Source organism: Vigna angularis, chromosome 3, assembly GCF_016808095.1.
Source record: "Vigna angularis cultivar LongXiaoDou No.4 chromosome 3, ASM1680809v1, whole genome shotgun sequence".
Taxonomy (NCBI): Eukaryota; Viridiplantae; Streptophyta; class Magnoliopsida; order Fabales; family Fabaceae; genus Vigna; species Vigna angularis.
This window is the reverse complement of record NC_068972.1, coordinates 36,703,400-36,723,147: the sequence shown is the minus strand read 5'-3', so window position 1 is coordinate 36,723,147 and position 19,748 is coordinate 36,703,400. Positions and strand designations below refer to the sequence as shown.

The 19,748-nt window shown below is 36.6% G+C and overlaps 1 protein-coding gene across 7 annotated transcripts in view; it reads left to right on the top strand.

The window, feature by feature from the left end:
• The window catches only part of LOC108326012 (uncharacterized), a 65,346-nt gene extending 45,598 nt beyond the window's left edge, over nt 1-19,748 (top strand). For 6 of the 7 annotated variants that reach the window (XM_017559223.2, XM_052874183.1, XM_052874182.1 and 3 more), the window contains 7 exons: nt 4,425-4,644; nt 5,243-5,373; nt 5,878-6,024; nt 6,841-6,969; nt 7,066-7,164; nt 15,498-15,536; nt 19,173-19,748. In XM_017559223.2, the coding sequence (XP_017414712.1) occupies nt 4,425-4,644; nt 5,243-5,373; nt 5,878-6,024; nt 6,841-6,969; nt 7,066-7,164; nt 15,498-15,536; nt 19,173-19,310 (903 nt within the window). In that variant the 3' untranslated portion in view covers nt 19,311-19,748. Of the gene's footprint in view, nt 1-4,424; nt 4,645-5,242; nt 5,374-5,877; nt 6,025-6,840; nt 6,970-7,065; nt 7,165-15,497; nt 15,537-19,172 lie in introns of those variants that run through there. The other variant, XR_008247570.1, reaches the window with a different exon arrangement.

Here is a 19,748-nt window from a genome sequence, read left to right as displayed (position 1 = left end):
CCTTAACCAACCCTTGATATATGAAGTTGTGGCTTGCGCCACTGTTAATCAATATTAGCAGCGATCTCTCTTTGATCTTCCCCTGAAGCTTCATCGTTCTGGGCTGTGTCCACCCTCCAGCCAAAAAGGAAGAAAGCTCCATCTACCTTTGATCCACATCGGTCTCTGTCATATCGGCTTTTGTTCCTTCCGTCTCTCCTTCTTCATCCTCGCCTAGTATCACCACCCTTAAACTTCGTTCTGAGCAACGATGGCCTGGGATGAAAGGCCCACCGCATCGGAAACAACGTCCCTCCTCTCTCCGTTTAAGGAATTCTTGGTAAGGAAGGTTCTTTATTCGTATTCCCTTATTATCGCTTCCCCTCGTCATCTCGGTCCTCTCCGTCGTGCCTCCCTGTGGTCCTTCCCTTCTGACCGAACCGACGCTCTCGGATCCCCCTGTCCTGCCTGTACTGCTCCGGTTAGGTTCAATCCGGGCCATAGTTCCTCCTCTGTCTGTACTTCGTCCCCAGGAGGATGGGTTCTTATTTCCGCTCCAACCCCTAGCCTTATTACTCCGGCGAGCTTCCTCCACATCCCTGGCGATTCTCATGGCGGTCATTAGTTCTTGCGGGTCTTGTATTCGAACCTGGTTGCGTATATCCTCCTTCAACCCCGCAAGAAAATACCCCAACAATTGTTCCTCCTGTAATTCCTTCGTTTGCCCTACCATTACCTCAAATTCTTGAACGAATCCCAAACCTTACCACCAACGCATCCTTTAATCCTTCCCAAGAACGATTCTTGGCCTTCGCCCTCTAGAATCAAAACTAGTATCCCGCGCTTCCCTCCATACTAATGTAAGCTTATCGCAGTTTTTCGTCCTCCGTTACTCCTTGTAATTCTAAAAATTTCTCTGCGGGATTGATCCAGTTCAGCGGATCGAGTCCCTCGAAGACGGGTGGGTCCACCCGTTTCCTCCAATTGTAATGCCCCTCCATCCGTTCGACTTCCCTTCCTCCTTCTTCATCGTCCCTCCTCGCCCTCCGATTCTTGTTGACAGACGCCTGAGCTCCATCCGACAGCCCCTCCTGATCGCGAGCCCTTCCTCCAAAGATTCTCAAGACTTCTTGCAAGTCTTGCTGCATCGCCGCTGAATCTTGGCGCAACGCTGTGGTCTCGGCCTTCCGTCCACCGCTATTTCCATCGCTTCCAGCTGACCCTCCACTACATTCAACCTTCCGTCGAGTCTGCCCTCCATTTCTCCCTTTCTTCCCCCAAATTGGATATGGCAGGTGGACCAATTATTAGGTTTCTGGAATTAGAAACCTAGAAACTCCCTCACATCCTCTCTCAACAAGAAAATAGGCAGCAGAAAAAATAGTATTTCTGTATTATCAAAAGAATCAATGAACAAGAATCAATGTACAGTTGAATGGTTCTACGGGAGCCTAATCCCCCTCCTCAGGTCTAAGGCCCTGACTTTACAAACAATCTCCTCCCCCTAACAGAAATGACAATTACACTATTTATAGTAACTCTTTCCCTCCCATATAACTGTTATTACAGTTATACTTCTAACTAACTCATCCCCCCTTTCCTCCTAACTTGCTTTATTCTTCTTCCTTCTTTCATACACTTTCCAACCCTTATCACACTTCTTCTTCCAGATTTCCATGAAGAAAGGCATTCTTCACATCCAACTGGTGTAAGTCCCGACCAAAAGGAGCATCCAAAGCAAGAACAACCCGAACTGTATTCATTTTTGCCACTGGGGCAAACGTCTCCTCAGAGTCAATCCCATAAGTTTACGTATAGCCTTTTGCCACCAATCTAGCTTTATATCTTTCTATTGTCCACCTTACTGGCATTTTTCACTTCGCTTATCGACAATCTCCCAATTTGAATTTCTTTCTAATGCATTCGTCTCCTTTCATGGCTTGAGTCCAATGTTCAAGTTTCATGACCTCCTATATTGAGGTAAAAATTTGTGGCATCAATGGCAGCAATAAAGCTAATGTGCTTATCAGAGATATTGTTAGTGCAAACATACCGAGAAATAGGATATTTATCTTCACATTTTCTTCTTTCAAATTTTTTTCCAAAAAAATTGCCTTCTTCCTCTTTTTTCTCATTGTGGACTATGGTAGCTTCATTGTCTCCAAACGTTACATTGGTACAATCATAAATAAAGCCGACAAACCATTTGGCTCTGGAAATAGATTCTACGACAAGTCCCCAAACGTCACATGAATTATATCAAATGGTGAAGTACTCTTTTAATTACAAATAGGATAAGATGTACAATGGTGTTTTGACAACTGACAAATATCACCATTAAAAGACTCAATAGACTCCTTGGTAAACAAATGGGGAAATAAGGTCTTGATAAGGTTGAATGAAGGATGCCCAAGCCTTTTATGATGTAGCCATATTTGTGAATTTGCCCACGTCTCAGATGTAGCCTGTTGACTCATGATTTTTAGTTTGCTTTGGTTATCAGACTCCAACAGATACAACCCACTCTGCTCCTTAGCAGATAAAATTGTCTTTCCCGTTGCAAGGTCTTGAAAACACAATAAGTTGAGAAAAATGTTGCTGAACAATTTAAAGCCTTTGTGAGATTTTGCACAGAGATAAGACTATTAGCTAATTGTGGAACATGTAAAACATTCTTTAATACAATAGATAGTTCAAAAAATATATTCCTAGAACTGTATATAGGTATACCTTGGCCATTCGCAACTGTGATAAGTTGTTCTCTATTTTTTTATCATGAGTTGAAGGACCCACGAAAAGGTGTCATATGATCAGTTGCTCCTGAATCAAGAATCCAAATAACTTGAGACACAAGACCAAAAGTATTGAGACAAATCTTAACTTTCATGGACAGATTACATGATGCAGAGGGCTTACTCATTGATTTAACCATTGCTTTCAACCTATCCGTGACAACGACAACGTGTGAGCTACATCGAAAAAAAAGGAACAAAACTCAAATCTAGGCCAAATGGGACGTCACTGACCCATGGAACGGCCTTAGGAGGCTCCAACGACTCTTTCTGAACTAAGTGGAACTCAAAACTCAAATCTGGGCCAAATTGGACCTCACTAAACCGTGCGAATCTTTTTGTGACAGCAGCAAGAAGTGGGTCTCGTCGGAACTAGGTGCATGGGCTACATGCGTCGACATGTGGCGGCATCTTTCTTGGAGCGATTTTTCGGCGTTGTGTTCACTGAAGTTGGGTGCACCCTTTTGCCCTATAAACAACCCCAATGGCTACGACGGCAGTTGCAATGGCCGGATAGCGGCGGTGATGGCTACTATTGCAGTTGAAACGGAGCTCCCTTGAAAAGGAGAATGATTTTTATTATTATCATTCATACCTATTACATTTTCCCTCCACCTTTTTGTAACAATTCAATCTTCCAAAATTAAGGAAATAAGGAATAAATATATTGAAAAATAAACTAGAAGATTTTACATACATTATCTCTAATTTGGAAGATTTTGCTCTAATTACGACAAGCGGCAACCCCAGTTTTCAACGGTGGCTGACGTGTGATGTGTTCGCGATTTAGATGGAAAGAAGGGAAACTGTCACGTGGAAAGAGAGGAGTTCAATGGCGGTGATGTTGTTGGCTCTGCTGAGGTGTTAAGATGAGAAGTAGGGAAACAACTATTTTTTTGAATGGGTGAGTTATTTGAATGAGCAGCGAAAAACCTAATTTTGATTAGGATAAGACTTAGGGCATTTGAATAGTAAATTATTATTTTTATTTTTAACTATTAATAGATACATGTGGGTATGGGTAGTGTCATACTCAACCCTGCCCCGTTAGTAAGGTACTAAAAGTCCTGTTATCCATTATTCGTGGGTATCTATTACTCATGAATACCAACTATCTGCAGTGGATACCTGCGGGCACGAATCTTTTTTCCATCCCTAATAGCTATACTATTGTTAGGGCAGCTACTGCTATGTGTCTCGATGCAGGATTGGTAACTGTAGAAGAATCCAGGGGTGACCATTAATCCTTACATCCCAAGTCTACAGGGATGAGGCTTGGTTATACTTTTAGTTTTATCTGGCACAAATATGTGAATGCCGGAGGAAATTTCTTAATTGAAAAAATAAATATATTTTTCTGTAAAATTTGACATTCCTAGAACAATTTAAAGTATTTGAGGCTTGGGAATCATTGAATTTCTGCCCCATGGTTAAAGAACTAACAAATCCTATTTCATGAGTTAACTTCTGAAGAGAGCACCCAACTAGCTGGTTCTGAAGGGAACAAGTCAACTATTGTGACAGTAATCTCGTCCCCTCTTAATAAAACAAATGTTTTGTTAATTATACCCCTAAGAGTAAAGTTTAGATATATTTAATTTCTAAAGAATTTAACTTGTAGATATTCCTATGAATTTTGCATACATGATGCAGGTAACAACTCCATTATTGAAACTCGTGGCTGAACTAGTACTGAACAAGTCCCAGCGATTGAATTTTGAGTATTCTTCTCCTAACGGAATACTACTCTTCCGAGAAGTTAGTAAATTGATTGTTGCTTATGGATCAAGAATTTTGCCTCTTCCTAACAAAGCGGACATGTACACTTCCAAATACAAGGGGATGTCACTTTGTTTGATAATTCTTACACGAGGTATGCAAATATTGTGAGATATTGAAATAGATGACTGTCTATCATATTTTCTGTTGGCAAGTAGGATGTAGTGGAAGGGACTGGTCTATTGGGAGCATGGAGTAATTTAGGTTTAGATCTAGGTAACATTTTTCTGTAGATTAAACACCACATGTTAAAAACTTTCACTGCCACCATCTTCTAACCTGCTTTTCTCGACTATCCTATTTTATTCTATATGAATTTTTTTTTCAAGGTTCTCTCGGTTAAATGATTTTTTACTTACCCCTTTTAGTAATTTTGTCACTTTGTCACGCTTTTTGTGTTGTCTTGTATTGGCAGTATCAAAATTTATTTGTGAGTAGGTCTGAATTGTTAAAGGTGATAGAAGTGAAACGTAAATGCTCTGGCTGTTAATTTTTATTTTTTATTTTAGAGGTTGTTTTCACACTAATTATTACTTCCTTAATAATGGCATTTATTTATAATATCATGTATTAACTGTTTTCTCTCTATTGATTTTTAAAGCAAAAGAAGAGTGATTGAACATATTATGTAATAGTATTATCATATATTTACCTTTCCAATGAGTTTATTTTTATTTTTATTTTTCTGGCAGCAATATCTGGGAGCTTTGTGAACTTTGGTATTTTTGAACTTTATGGTGATAGAGCGCTTGTTGATGCTCTTGATATCATTGTTAAGATGATACTATCAATTCCTTTAGCTGATATATTTGCATATCGGAAGGTATTACTCTACATTTACTCCATGTTCTTTGATATGTTGGTTAACAATAGAAGTGCTTTCCTCTGGTTTATCCAATTTGTGTGTTGTAATTATAATATATATGTAAAGTTTATTAGGCATATATTGTTGGTAAACTTACATCTAATATTTCCATTTGTCTACATTTGAGTTTAATTTTAAATTAGTTTGGTAATGATTGTGTAAGCAAATTCGGATTACTATTTGGTTTGCTTGTTTTCTTAAACTGATATCAATTAATTTGTATACAAGTATTTGATCAACCTTTTTAGTGTATATTTTATTTGGTTTATGTTTCTTTTTCCTCTCTAACACAGGTTGGCCAGCCCTGATGTTTACAGTTTTGTTTCTGGAATATAGCTGAAAGAACTATAAATTAATGACAACTGGGTTTGACTTAAAAAAGATAGTCGTTGATAGAGTTCTTTCTGATGGTATGTCTTGATCACTGGTCATTACAGGCTTTTCTTCTGGTCTATTTTCCAGGTCGCAGCTGCATACTTTGCATTCTTGGATTCTCTCTTCAGTTGTCATTTGTCATTTGTTTTAAGTTTGGATAAAACTACGTTTATGCTTGTTGTTGGATCTCTTGAGTCAGGGCTTAAAGATTTGAGTGACAAGATATCTTCACAGGTTTGTAAAAGCTCGACACACTTTTAGTTGTGATAATTCAATTAATTTTTTTTTTTGGTTCAGCAGAGAAGGATATTTTATAATGCTAGTTATACCAGAGAAAAGTGTTAAATACATATGACCAAAAAAGTAAATAAACAATGATATCCTTTGTTAGGACATGGAGGGTTTATGAGAGGCGAAAGACAGGAAGAGTACTTAACTGCTAAACAGTTAAGTGGGGCGGGAAAATGGTCTCTATAAAAGGACCTCTTTTATTGTTTTGAGTTAGAGAGTTTTGTACTCTTGAGTTGTAGACCAGTTCAGACTTGGTGAAGGAGGTTAAGCTCCTGGTTTCCCAATTGTATTCTTGATTCTTTGATGTGAATACAAGTCGTTTTTTTTACAATTTCTTGCTGTGAGTTTACTGAAGTGTGCGAGTAAGGGAGAAAGTTAGGATTCTTACCAAGATTCCTAACATCGTGTTATAGTGTATTCATATGCATTCTATAGATATACTTTAACCAGACTCCCACATAAAACACCTCCACTGTTTATATTCATCAATAAGTACATCTAACTGCACCATTCCTGCATGTTCATTTTTTTTTTCTGTTTAACGCACCAAAAAGTTACCCAAGCTAAATAATATGGACGTTGATTCCCCAATATAATTCAATTCATGTTATTTACTGGTATTAAATATAAGTTTGGTTTATAATCCAAATAAAATTTGTTTATGCGCTTGTAGTGCGCTTGAATTGAGAACTAGGGACAATTTCTTATTAGATGGTATTTTTCTAGTTACTAACTCTAATGTGTCATTTGCATTTGTAGTGCGCCTATGCTATTGACAACTTGGCTACATTTTATTTCACCCATGTCATTGTTGGAGAGTTGACTACCTCACCTTCTGCTCTTAATGTATCTGGACTCATTTCTGACTGTGCTGAACTTTTCTCTAGAGTATGTTTATAATTAGCTTACTTAAGGTTTATTTTTCTTTTCACTACAGCTTGAACCGATGTCTTAACTTTTTAATTGTCTTTAAAATTTCCTTAGATATTGAGAACTCTATTTGAAGTTGTTATATTTGAGGACCGTGGCAATCAGTGGACTCTTAGCCGTGCAATCCTGAGCATTATGCTAATCAGCGAAGAGGTGATTATTTGGCGTCTGATTCCTATTATAATTCACTTGATTGATTTTTATTCACACTGTTTCAGATGATATAAATTTGAATGCTTGTTGATGCTAATCAGAACACGTAATGTCTATACTGTTTTTTCCGTGATTGTTTCAAAAACATGGTGCTTAAATAGATAGTTAAGCATTTGCTTGTTATTTTGACATTGGTTGAGAGATACTCAATTTTCTTGAATGTTGAACAGAACATGACAATTCAATCATTTTATATGAGGTATTCTGTTTTAATCTGGAAATGTAGGATTCCAAATGATTTCCATATTGTTGGCCGTTCCATGTTGAATATAGATATCGGTTCATAATATGAGTATTTTATTTGTTGCTTATTAGTTCAAGGAGTTGTGGAGAATTGAAACTTGATTTTATTACTAGAAGGGATGAATGATTTCAACACACTTGTAGCTACATATAGCACAGAAGGAAACGAACTCCTAACAACTAACTGTCATTGACAGTTCAGTTAAGTTAGGAGAACAGCTAGCAAACTGAAAACTTAAAAATACAGTGAAATAGAGAAAACTACATGGAAGTAACTCTTACTCAAATATCCCCTCCACCACTCTGAGTTGTTCCCACAAAGTGAAAGCTTGAAAGACAAAGAGCCTTGGTGAGAAAATTGTACTGATCTATTAGAGGGACTTGAATGACTTGAAGTTGCTTGCTGTGAAATTTTTCCTGAGCAAAGAAGATATCTAATATGTGACTGGAGCTAGAATGAAGGATTGGATTATTGGGATATATAAGAACAAAGTATCTTTTATATTATTTATTCTCGTTAGAAGTTCCACATCAACTAGAGATAAGTTCAATTCACAATATATAAGTGGGTGTAAATCTCTCTTTACAAGTTGATTTTCTTGGATTGAGTTAGGCTTAAAGTCCACTTTTTAATATGGTATCAAAGTCATAAGCTGGAGCCTATCCTCGAGAAATTAGATGTTGCTGGTCTATTGTTTCACCAGTTATCAGGCCACTTTGGACCATACTCGAGATGTATATACCTCAGTTGAGGAGGTGAATTGGAAGTTCCACATTGATTAGAGATAAGGTAGTTCACAATATATAAGTATGTGCAAACCTTGCCTTACAAGATGACTTTATAAATGTGGATTAAGAGCAAGTGCCACAAAGGACCTGAGGAGTAGTGTGAGGAAACTTCATCTCTGTTCATTTTCTGTCCACTTGTCCTTTCAATTTTATTTTTTTCAAGTCAATTAACCAATTTTTTAAATTGTTCAATAAACCTTTTTGTCAAAAAATTTTATTATACAAGAACCTAGATGGAGGCAATTGATTGGAGAAGGACATGAATCTAGAGATTTATACTATTTTTGAACCAATCCATTTATGTCTTATTTTGCATCCTCATATTCACTGATCAAAATTCAAAACAAAATGACACTTGAACTTAGTAGATTTCTGCCATTAGAATTTGAGTCTAGTCAACTAGGAAAACATGTTATATATTTGGGAGCCAAGTTGTGTCTTATCTTTTGGTGTTAGATATATTTTGTTACTTCCATTGATGAGTATTCCAGATGTACTTTAGTTTATCCTATTATAGACTATTTTGAATTGTTGTCTACCTTTACATCAATTTGGCCAAGTAATGAAAATTTTAAGAAGTCATAATTTGAAAGGATACTTCTCTACTTTCTTTACAATTTTAAGTTCACAAGGCATTTTACATCAATTTACTTGTCCTTATACACCTAAACAAAATAGTATAGCAAAGAGGAACAATAGACACTTAAATCTACTCGTACCTTATTACTTGATACAAATATGCATATCCATCATTAGGGAGTTGCCAATTTGCTATTCCATTCTTTTTCCAAAGGATCTTCTCTTCATATTTCCCCCGTGTGTTTGGTTGTGTATGTTTTTGTCTATGATATGTCTCTAGGGCTAGATAAAGTCTTCTTGGGTTGTTCTCATCTTCATAAAGGATATCAATGTTACTCTGTAGAAATACCTTTGATCCTTTTATTTCTTACCAACAAAAGACCCAAATGTCTTGTCCAGTGATCCATGGTGAATCCTCTTCATCAAGTTCTTTTCAGTCATCACCTTAATACCATGGTACATAGTACTGATGGTTTAGCTTTGCCCACTGCTTGTTGTAAATGTACTCATTCTACCCTATAATCCACATCTTATTTATAGAATTATATATGTTATGAATGAGTTGTGTGTCTAATGCAAACCACACAATATATATTTAGACTATTGTACAATCAATTATACTAGAAACACTTAATAATTAGGAATCAGTCATCTTAATTTTCGATAAATTTGTAACATCAGGAAAAATCAACAATGAAAGTAAGGAAGTTATAAAAGCCTAATGCAGAACAAACACGGCTAGGACCCCAAATATCAGAATGAATTAAGACAAAAGGTGACAAACGACTTTTATTAACTTGAGTACCATAGGTATGACAAGTGTGTTTTCCTAACTGACAAGACTCGCATTGAAAAGACAAACTATGAGAAAGATTGGGAAGCATGAGACGCATTTTGGTAGGACTAGGATGACCTAAGCATTTGCACTGGAGGTACAAGCAACCGATTGTGATTGATAACATAATCCTTGAGACTCATCTCGTGCTCCAATCGTTTGTCTTGTACGCCCATCCTAAACAAGGACGATCTTTATCACAGTGGTCACTGGAGGAAAAGGCAATCGGTGCCAGAGAAAACGGGCATAGAGTGGCTGCATGTACTGTTCACCCAAGAAAAAGAAAGATCCAAGATCGAAACCCTAAACTACTAATATCGTATAGAATTTTATATATTCTAAATGTATTTGTGTCTAATGCATACCACACAATATGTATTTATACTATTTTACATAATCGATTATAATAAAAACACCTAATAATTAGGAATCAATCATCCTAATTTCCTGATTAAAAACAACTAATATGTATTTATTGTTTTCTAACACTATTGCCGATTATCATCCTAATCCTCCTGATTAAATTCTAACACTTTTTATAGTTTTCATAGCTATCATAGATTGTCTCCTTACTATTACTATTAAGAAAAATTAGAATGAAAAGTTTCATCATCCTAGATGGCAATAAGCCATGATTAAGGTGACACAAGCTCTTGCCATAATAGCAGATTGGAGTTAGTTCCCCTTCCACCTGGGAAGATGGTTGATTATTTGTTTGTCATTTGCATTGTAGCTATTCGTCATTAACCACTTCTCCAACTAGATATTAAAGGTTCTTTGCTTCATGATGATCTAGAAGAGGAAGTCCACATAGAGCAACTGCCTGGGTTTGATGCACACAAGGGTTATGGATTGGTTTGTGTTACGTATCCGAGTATGAGACATAATTAAACACGATCACAATAAGTAGAAAAGACAATGAACGAATGATAATGGACGAATGAATCTCTTTTATTGATGGTAATATCTGAATAAACAAAAGTAAACAATAATTGGGAGCATAACCTCCTTCAGTTACTTGGGAGTATAACCTCCCTCACAGGACGCATAACCGCCTGTCAACAAAACTCAATAATCAAAAGCATGCCTCTAACAATAGCCTCTAGCCTTATTTATACTAATTATTTCCTAAATAAAATATTTCCTTAGAATAAAATATTTCCCTAGAAAAAAATCTTTCCCTAGAATAAAATATGAATATCGTTCTAAATAAAATATTTTCCTAGAATAAACTATGAATATTGTTCTAAATAAAATATTTCCCTAGAATAAATTCTTATTTACTATAATTATTTCTAATTATTTTCCGCCTATCCTAGCTGTTGTTCCAGTTAGGATAGTCACTCTTCAACCGACCGGGTCCAACTTCCGTTCAGCTTTGCTTCCCCCTGCACCCTACTGTTCGGCTCCAGCTCTTCACCGCCTTCCACTGTTCGGCCTAACCTTTCCATCCCTTCCACCGTTCGGCTTGACCTCTCCCCGCCTTCCACTGTTCGGCGCCCCCTTGCCTCCTACCGTTCGGATCCCTTCTATCCTATCACCCAATATCCTATCATTACACCCTGCTGCAAAACAACCTTGTCCTCAAGGTTGGAACCAGGGAGCTTGATCTCATGGCTCTTCTTCAATTCAAGTTTGGAGGTTTGGGTGGTGGAAATTCCTCCTCGTGCTCCGCCAATATCAGGACTCTCAAACTCCTACCCGGGTAGTGGTGACAAGGACCGAACAGTCCCCCACACTTGATACACCTTCCCTGTTCTCTCCGTTTTAGGGCTTCTGAATAAGGCATATTCTTGGTGTTTCTCCCCTTGCTGTCGAAAACCGATTTGTCTATCACACTCCCTTGTGTTCCTGCCTTTCGTCTGGACCCTACACTCTCCATGATTGTCGCTCGGCTCTCCACAGCAGCTCTTGTTCGGCTCTGGTTAGGTCGACTGGCTCCATCCACGTATCTGAACCGTTCGGTCTCTCCCCAGATTGATTCTTGATTATACTTCCGCCACCAGTCTTCGCGCCACCGTGGATCTCCTCCACGTCCTTTGCCATTCTCATGGCGATCATCAACTCTTGCGGATCAAGCAGTCTTACTTGACTTGATTACAAATCCCCTCCTATAGCCTTGCCATAAAGTACCCCATCAACTGTTCTTCGGGCACTTCTTTCGTCTGTCCCACCAAGATTTCAAAATCTTGGATGTATTCTTCCATTGATCCCGATTGCTTATTGGCTGCCAATCTTTCGAAGACTGACCCCCTATTCCTTCCTCTGAACCGGATCACCATTGCCTGTTTTAAACCCGCCCACGAACGGGTCCTGGCCTTCTCCCTCCAAAATCTAAATCAGTGTCCAGCAATTCCCTCCATGCTGATTGAAGGATAGGCGCAACTTTTCTTCCTCGGACACCACTTGTAGTTCAAAAAAATTTTCCGCTCTATTGATCCAACTCAACGGATCAATCCCTTCAAAACTAGGTAACTCGACCCTTCTCCAATTCAGTTGCTCCTCTCAGCGTCCACCATCTGGCATGCCATCATCTCTCTCGCCCTCCTCGTCCTTTTTCCCATTGACAGACCCCTAACTTCCATCCGAATTTCCATCTAGTGGTTGGCCTTGCCCTCTCATCATCATCAGTTCTTGGACTACCGCCTCCAATCCCCCCATGGAGATTTCTATGGTCTCCAGTTTCTCTTCGATTGCATTCACTCTTCCCTCCATGATGTCTTTTCCTCCTCTCAACAGTATCTGGCTGGCCTCTCCCTCCGCTCTATCGATCCGGCAGGTCGGACCAATTGTTACGAATTCGAGTAGGAGACGTAATTAAACATGATCACAATAGGTAGAAAAGACAATGAACGAATGATAATGAACGAATGATAATGGACGAATGAATCTCTTTTATTGATGGTAATATCTGAATAAACAAAAGTAAACAATAATTGAGAGTATAACCTCCTTCAATTACTGGGAGCATAACCTCCCTCATAGGACGCATAGCTGCCTGTCAACAAAACTCAATAATCAAAAGCATGCCCCTAACAATAGCCTCTAGCCTTGTTTATACTAATTATTTCCTAAATAAAATATTTTCCTAGAATAAAATATTTCCCTAGAATAAAATCTTTACCTAGAATAAAATATGAATATTGTTCTAAATAAAATATTTCCCTAGAATAAATTCTTATTTACTATAATTATTTCTAATTATTTCCCTCCTAACTGTTGTCCCAATTAGGATAGTAACTCTTCAACCGATCGGGTCCAACTCCCGTTCAGCTTTGCTTCCCCCTGCACCCTACCGTTTGGCTCCAGCTCTTCACCGCCTTCCACCTTTCGGCCTGACCTCTCCCCACCTTCCACCGTTCGGCTTGACCTCTCCCCACCTTCCACCGTTCGGCTTGCTTTCCCTTGCCTCCTACCGTTCGGCTTCCCCTTGCCTCCTATCGTTCAACTCCCTTCTATCCTATCACCCAGTATCCTATTAGTTTGCAAGTTGCGTCGCTCTTTCTGTATGGTCTAAAGCAATTTCTACGTGCTTGGTTTGAAAAATTTAGTTACATTGTTCAGACATGTGAGTTGAAACATAGCAAAACATAGAATAAGCTTTTTACTGTCATACCTCCCTTGTAAAATGTGTTTACTTAATAATGTAAGTTGATGGTATAGTTTTTAGAGCGAATGATGCTACTAGAATATCTTTTAGCTAAAGGAACAATTATTCAAACATTCTCAAACCAATATCTTGGAAGCCTAAAATACTTAGGTATTGAAGTGGCTCAAGAAAAAGGTGTTGTAATATCTCAGAGAAAATATGCTCTATATATTGTAAAAGAGATCCGTGGATAGTTTGATGGACCCAAATTAAACATTAACGACAAACAAAGTGAATCTTTATCTGATCTAGAAAGATATACATGACTTGATTTGTCATTCTTAGTCAATGTTGTTAGTTAGTTCATGCACTCGTATTAATCATTGGAATTTTCTTATCCGTATTCTAAGGTACTTCAAAAAGACTAAATAAGGTTTTGCGATATGAAGATAAAGGACACACCCAAATGTTTGGGTATTATGATGATGATAGGGCTAGATAACCTATTGACTGACACTACTACAGGAAATAATACTTCTTGTAAAACTAAGAAACAAAATATAGTTACCCAATCAACTACTAAATATAAATATAGAGTAATGATGTCTCTTGTGAACTTTTATGGATAAAATAAATCTTTCAAGAACTTATATTTTTTGAGATTTAGCAAACGAAGATGTATTGTCATAACCAAGCTTCTGTCCACATTGCTTCCAATTCAATGTTCCATGAGAGGACTAGGAACAAAAATTAATTGTGATTATATTGGGAAAAAGTTATTGTCCAAGGAAATTTGTGTTGAGTTTGTTAGATCCAATGATCAACTTGCATATATGCTAAGAAAATCCTTAAGGGAATCTCAAATTGAAAAGGTATTAAATAGTTTTATTGGAAAATTTCTTGAGCTGACTGAGATTTAGTAAAGATTTGTTAGATATATTAGATTATTAGATATCTTAGATAGAGATCTTATCTTTATCTTTTATCTTTAGTTAGTTTTTTATTATTTGTTATTTGTATTTTGAACTTAGCCCATATTTCTTTTATTATAAATACAATACTCTAGGTGTATATTCAACACAAGGGAGGTTAATCTCATACATAGTTTTCACTATATTGAACAAGATTAAATAAGATTGGAGACTTAAGCAACATTAATCTAAGCAAGAACTTTATTGAATTTCATAAGACGTGCCTTGCCGGTTGATGATTCTTAACAACGTCAACAATGAGAGTTTCAAATTTGCTACTGATAAGAGATTGTGGATTCATAATCTTCGAGAAGTTCTTTAAGAATTACATCAAGAAGCCTTGAATGCAAAGTAGATATTTAGAAACAAAATGATTCTCAAAGAAAGTGTTGGAAAGCTATGTTCAAAGTTTAGGGGCCTTTGTGTTGTGCAAGTAAAAGTAGACATGACTCTTGTGCTTAAGTTGCTAAGAAAATTTGCAACCGATTACATGTGTAAGGATATCTTGTGCAATTGAATATCAATGTCAAGAAAGTAGTAGTTGATCTGGTTTCCCTCATGTGAGGTAAAAATAAAAAATATGCGTCCCGATCAGCAATGGGAAGTTATTTCAATTCAAGTTGTGGACTGACAAGATAATGATGCAACTTATTTCCCTTGATTACTAGTCCTACTAGTTCACAGGATATAATATTTGAATCAAGCTTCTAGGAATTTCTTGTGAGAATGTGACAGTAGTAGAATTGGAAGTCGTGGAACAATCTCAAAGGTCATACAGAGCTCATGATACCATAGAAGATTAAGATGATTACAACACACTGAGTATTGTGATGTAGGGATATATAGCTGAGAAGGGAAACTAACTCCTAACAGGATTCAAACTAACTGACCCTGACTAGAAGTAAATTTATATGCTCTAATACTGAACAACACAGTAGCACATACACTTGCACCAGCAAAAATTGTTTTGGCAGTTTTTTAGTAAGGATTTTCATGGTATTGGAAGAATTACCACTAGAAAGCATCAAGAAATTTTAGGATTAGGTTGATGCTGATAACGGTGATACTTCCTTTGTTTTTATTACATGTATGACACTAGCAGACATCTAACTCATGCATCTAATGTGGAGCATTCTTCTTATATATCTATCCACCATATTGACATGATAATTTTTGTAATATTTTTATTAGGTTGATGTTGATATCGGTAAGTTTTGTTATTTCTTCATTATAAACAAGCATATTGACATGATAATTTTTTTTACAGATGTTCACAAATGTGAAGGCTCAAATCTTGGCTTCCTATGTAAGTCCAAACTGTGGCACATCTTATTATGCAATCTAGCAATATTTCAGTCTTGAAAAAGAGAATGACTTTTATTATTTTCATTCATGTTTATTACATTCTCCTTACCTTTATTTGTAGCAATCTAATCTTCTGAAAAAGATAAATAAGGAAACTAGAGGATCCTACAAATATTTTCTCTAATTAGGAAGATTCTATAGATATTTTCTCTGATTAGGAAGATTTACCTCTAATTACAACATTCACCCTCAAGATGGTAAATGAATCTCAATCATTCACAACTTGCTTACAAGATCTTGAAATCTACCCAGAAGGAGCTCTTTTGTGAAATTATCTACTATTTGTAAGTTCTGTAGGAACATGAGTTGTAATCACAAAGCCTCTGTCTAGATTATCTTTAATGAAATGTTTGTCAATCTCAATATTTTTGGTCTTGTCACGTATTGGATTATGGGCAATGCTCATGGTAGACTTATTGTCATAGTGTAGTTGCACAGGGTTGTCCACCTTGGTCATCCAAAATTATTTTCATCCAGAGTCCTTCACATATTCCTTGAGCAAGAGCTTGGAATTCAGGTTCTATAGTAGAACGAGATACTCTATCTTGTTTTTTGCTCTTGACTATCTCCAAGAAACACACAATACCCAGAAGTAGATTTTCTGTCAGTAATAGAACCTACATAGTCAACATCATTATATATTTTCATACTCAATGTGTCTTCCCTTTTGAATAATAGCCCATTTCCTAGACTTGACTTCAAGTACTGGAGAATTTTGTCAACTGCTTGTATATGTCTCTCTTCTGAATCATGCATAAATTGGTTCACTACACGAACTGCATAAGCAATGTTTGGTCTTGTGTGTGATAGATAAACCAATTTTCCTACCAATCTTTGATATTGGGCCTTCTCTACAGGAGTACTTTCTATACTTCCAATTTTGTGATACTGTTCTATAGGAGATCAAGTACATTTTTCCTTTGGGAGATGAAAATTTCATTCTTGGAGTAAGAAACCTCTATTCCAAGAAAGTATTTGAGTTTTCCTAGGTCTTTCATTTCAAATTGGGCTGCCAATTTTTCTTTTAACGCCAATTTTTTTGTTTCATCATCTCTTCCAATAATCATGTCATCCACATAGACAAGCAATAGAGTGAGTTTACCTGTAGTAGATACTCCATTTGTCTTATGTTTCACTGTGAATATCCATCTACATTCTACTGCCTTCTTGTCTCTTGACTTATCAACAATCTTCCAAGTTGAATTTCTTTCTAATGCATTTATCTCTTCTTTCATGGCTTGATTCCAATGTTCAAGTTTCATGGTCTCTTGGATTGAGGTAGTAATTTTTGTGGCATCAAGGGTAGTAATAAAGCTTTTGTGCTTATTAGAGATATTGTTAGTGCAAACATACTGAGAAATAGGATATTTAGCACATGATTTTCTTTTCTTTCTCAATGTAATTGGTAAAACCTCAATAATACTTACGTCCTCACTGTTATCTTCAGGGATCCTCACCTCCAGATTAGATAGTTTTTCATGCTCGAGTGTTGAAGTGGGTTGTTTACTTTCATATTTTTTGCCAAAATATTTGTCTTCTTCCTCTTCTTCCTCACTGTGAACTACGGTAACTTCATTGCTCAGATCTTGGAAATTCATGATTCACATATTTAGTACCATTAAGAGACCTAATTCTTTTGATATTTTTTCGAAATTGATTTTGGACAAGACAGAAAAAATTACCAAAGATTTGGAAAACTTTTGATTTATTTTTCATAAGGTATATCCATGTGACACGGAAATAAATTATACGACAGGTCTCCAAACGTCAGAGTGAATTAAATCACTTGGAGGATGGTGTTTTTACAATTGACAAATATCACAATTAAAAGATTCAACAAACTCCTTGGTAAACAAAAGGGGAAACAAGGACTTTATAAGATTGAATGAAGGATGTCGAAGCCTTTTATGATGTAACCATATTTGGGAATTTGCTCACGTCTCAGATGTAGCTTGTTGACTCATGATTTTTGTTGTGCTTTGGTCATCAGACTCCAATCGATACAACCCGCTCTGCTCCTTAGCAGTTAAAATCATCTTCCCCGTGGCAAGATCCTGAAAAACACAATAAGTTAAGAAAAATGTTATTGAACAATTTAAATTGTTTGAGTTTTGTACAGAGATAAGACTATTGGCTAATTGTGGAACATGTAAAACATCCTTTAATATAATAGATGAGTCTAAAATTATATTCCCGAAGCTGCATATAGGTATACCCTGAGCATTCGCAACTATAATAAGTTGTTCTCTATTTCTTTTACCATGAGTCAAAGGACACACAGAAAAGAATCATATAATCAGTTGCTCCTAAATCAAGAATGCAAATACCTTGAGACACATGATCAACAATATTGAGACAAATCTTACCTTTCATGGATATAGTACATGATCTAGAGAGCTTATTCATTGGTTCAACCATTACTTTCAAGCGCTCGAGTTCCTCGTTATAAGCTTTCATATCAAGATCTAGTGGTGGTGAAGGACTAGATCGATTGGTGGCGTCATGTTCTGAGGTAGTATGATTTAGCCTTATTTGAGCAGACCCTTTGTTGTTTCCCATGCGCTCGAGAACATCATTTCTTCCATGGAGTTTGAAACATGTTTCCTTGGTATGTCCAGATCTTTTACCATATGAACAATAGTCTCCACGATTACTTTTTTTCAAACGACTTCCCCCCATCAAGCATGTCAGCTCTTTGAGTTCCTTCCTCTCTTACCATAAAAAATACTCTTGCTGGTATTTTGATCACTAAACTCTTGCTCCTATGATCCAATTATGGTCTTTTGGTTTTCAAATTCCTAGTTACATAAATTAATAATTGTTCTGTGTGAGGAGAACAAATAAAGCTCCATGCTTGGGAATGGTATAAGGCTCCAGATATAACGAATTGCCCAGTGTTTATCCAGTGGCCTTACTGTCTAGATCTCTGCATATCCAAAGCGCTGCATGGTCACATATAGTAGGAACAAAGGCACCAGAGTTATAAAGGACTAGCAGTATAAAATTTATTCTTTTTAGCATGTACGACGATAGTGTTGTTTGTAAAATTTCTTAAAATCTTTTTTAATTATATTTTTCCAGGTGTGGGTAAACCCATATTACCTGCAGTTTTCCAGGGCGAGTTCGGTCTGTTAAAATTGAAGCTCGGTTAAGATGCGGGCTATAAAGTCAGACTTTTTGAATATAGGTTTACGTGTGTGTAAGCTTAAATAAGTGGGTTCAACCACATATCCAGCTTTACTTGTAAATTACATACCATTTCAATAGTTCAACAACACAGTTAAGTAAATTAGTAAAATAACTATCTACAATACTAAAATGATAGTCTAATAATGCATGATTAGAGTATAAGTTTAAACTACACCGAATAAATAAGTTCCACTCGTTTCAGCAATTGAATTTGAAATTGAAGATGTGTAAACAAAAGCAATTAAACGTGTAAGATTAGCCAAAGTTAGGCTGTTAACCAGTCTGGTACAGTCTATACAGATAGCAATTTTTTACGTATTCTATTCGCAATAGAAGTAGCCATAATCTCATGCCTTAAAATATTAATTTTCCTTGAATCGTTTTGCAGCCACCAGACCAACACCAGCGGCTTTCTTCGTGTTTTGACAAGCTTATGACAGATGTGACGCTCAGCTTGGATGGAAAAAACAGGGATAAATTCTCTCAGAACCTGACCAAGTTCAAGACTGAGTTTTGTGCCAAATAGCATTTCTTTTGGCAGAATAATTTTGGTCAGCCCAGAACCATATCGTATCTGCTTTTATTCTCTTTTATTTTTTAGGGTCCTTGTACATCTTTACCATGATTCGTTTTTGTTCTTTCTGGAGGGGAATGAGATTATTTTTTTTTTTGGGGGGGTTGGGGGATTTGTTTGATGAAAGGTTTGGTCACACATTGGCATACCCTAGGTGAACTGGTATTTTGAAAGGGATAGAATATAGCAATTTCTAGTTGCACTGGAATATTTAGATAAACTGAGGCCAATATGCCCTGGATTAAACCATTTATCTTTCCCCTTTTAAACTAGCTGAAATATTGGTAAATTGAAAGGGGGGTATTTGTAAATTGTAGGTACTTAAATCAGTTCTAGTGCTTACAATATATGATATAATTTGTTAATACTTAATGACTGGCTCCTTTTTTA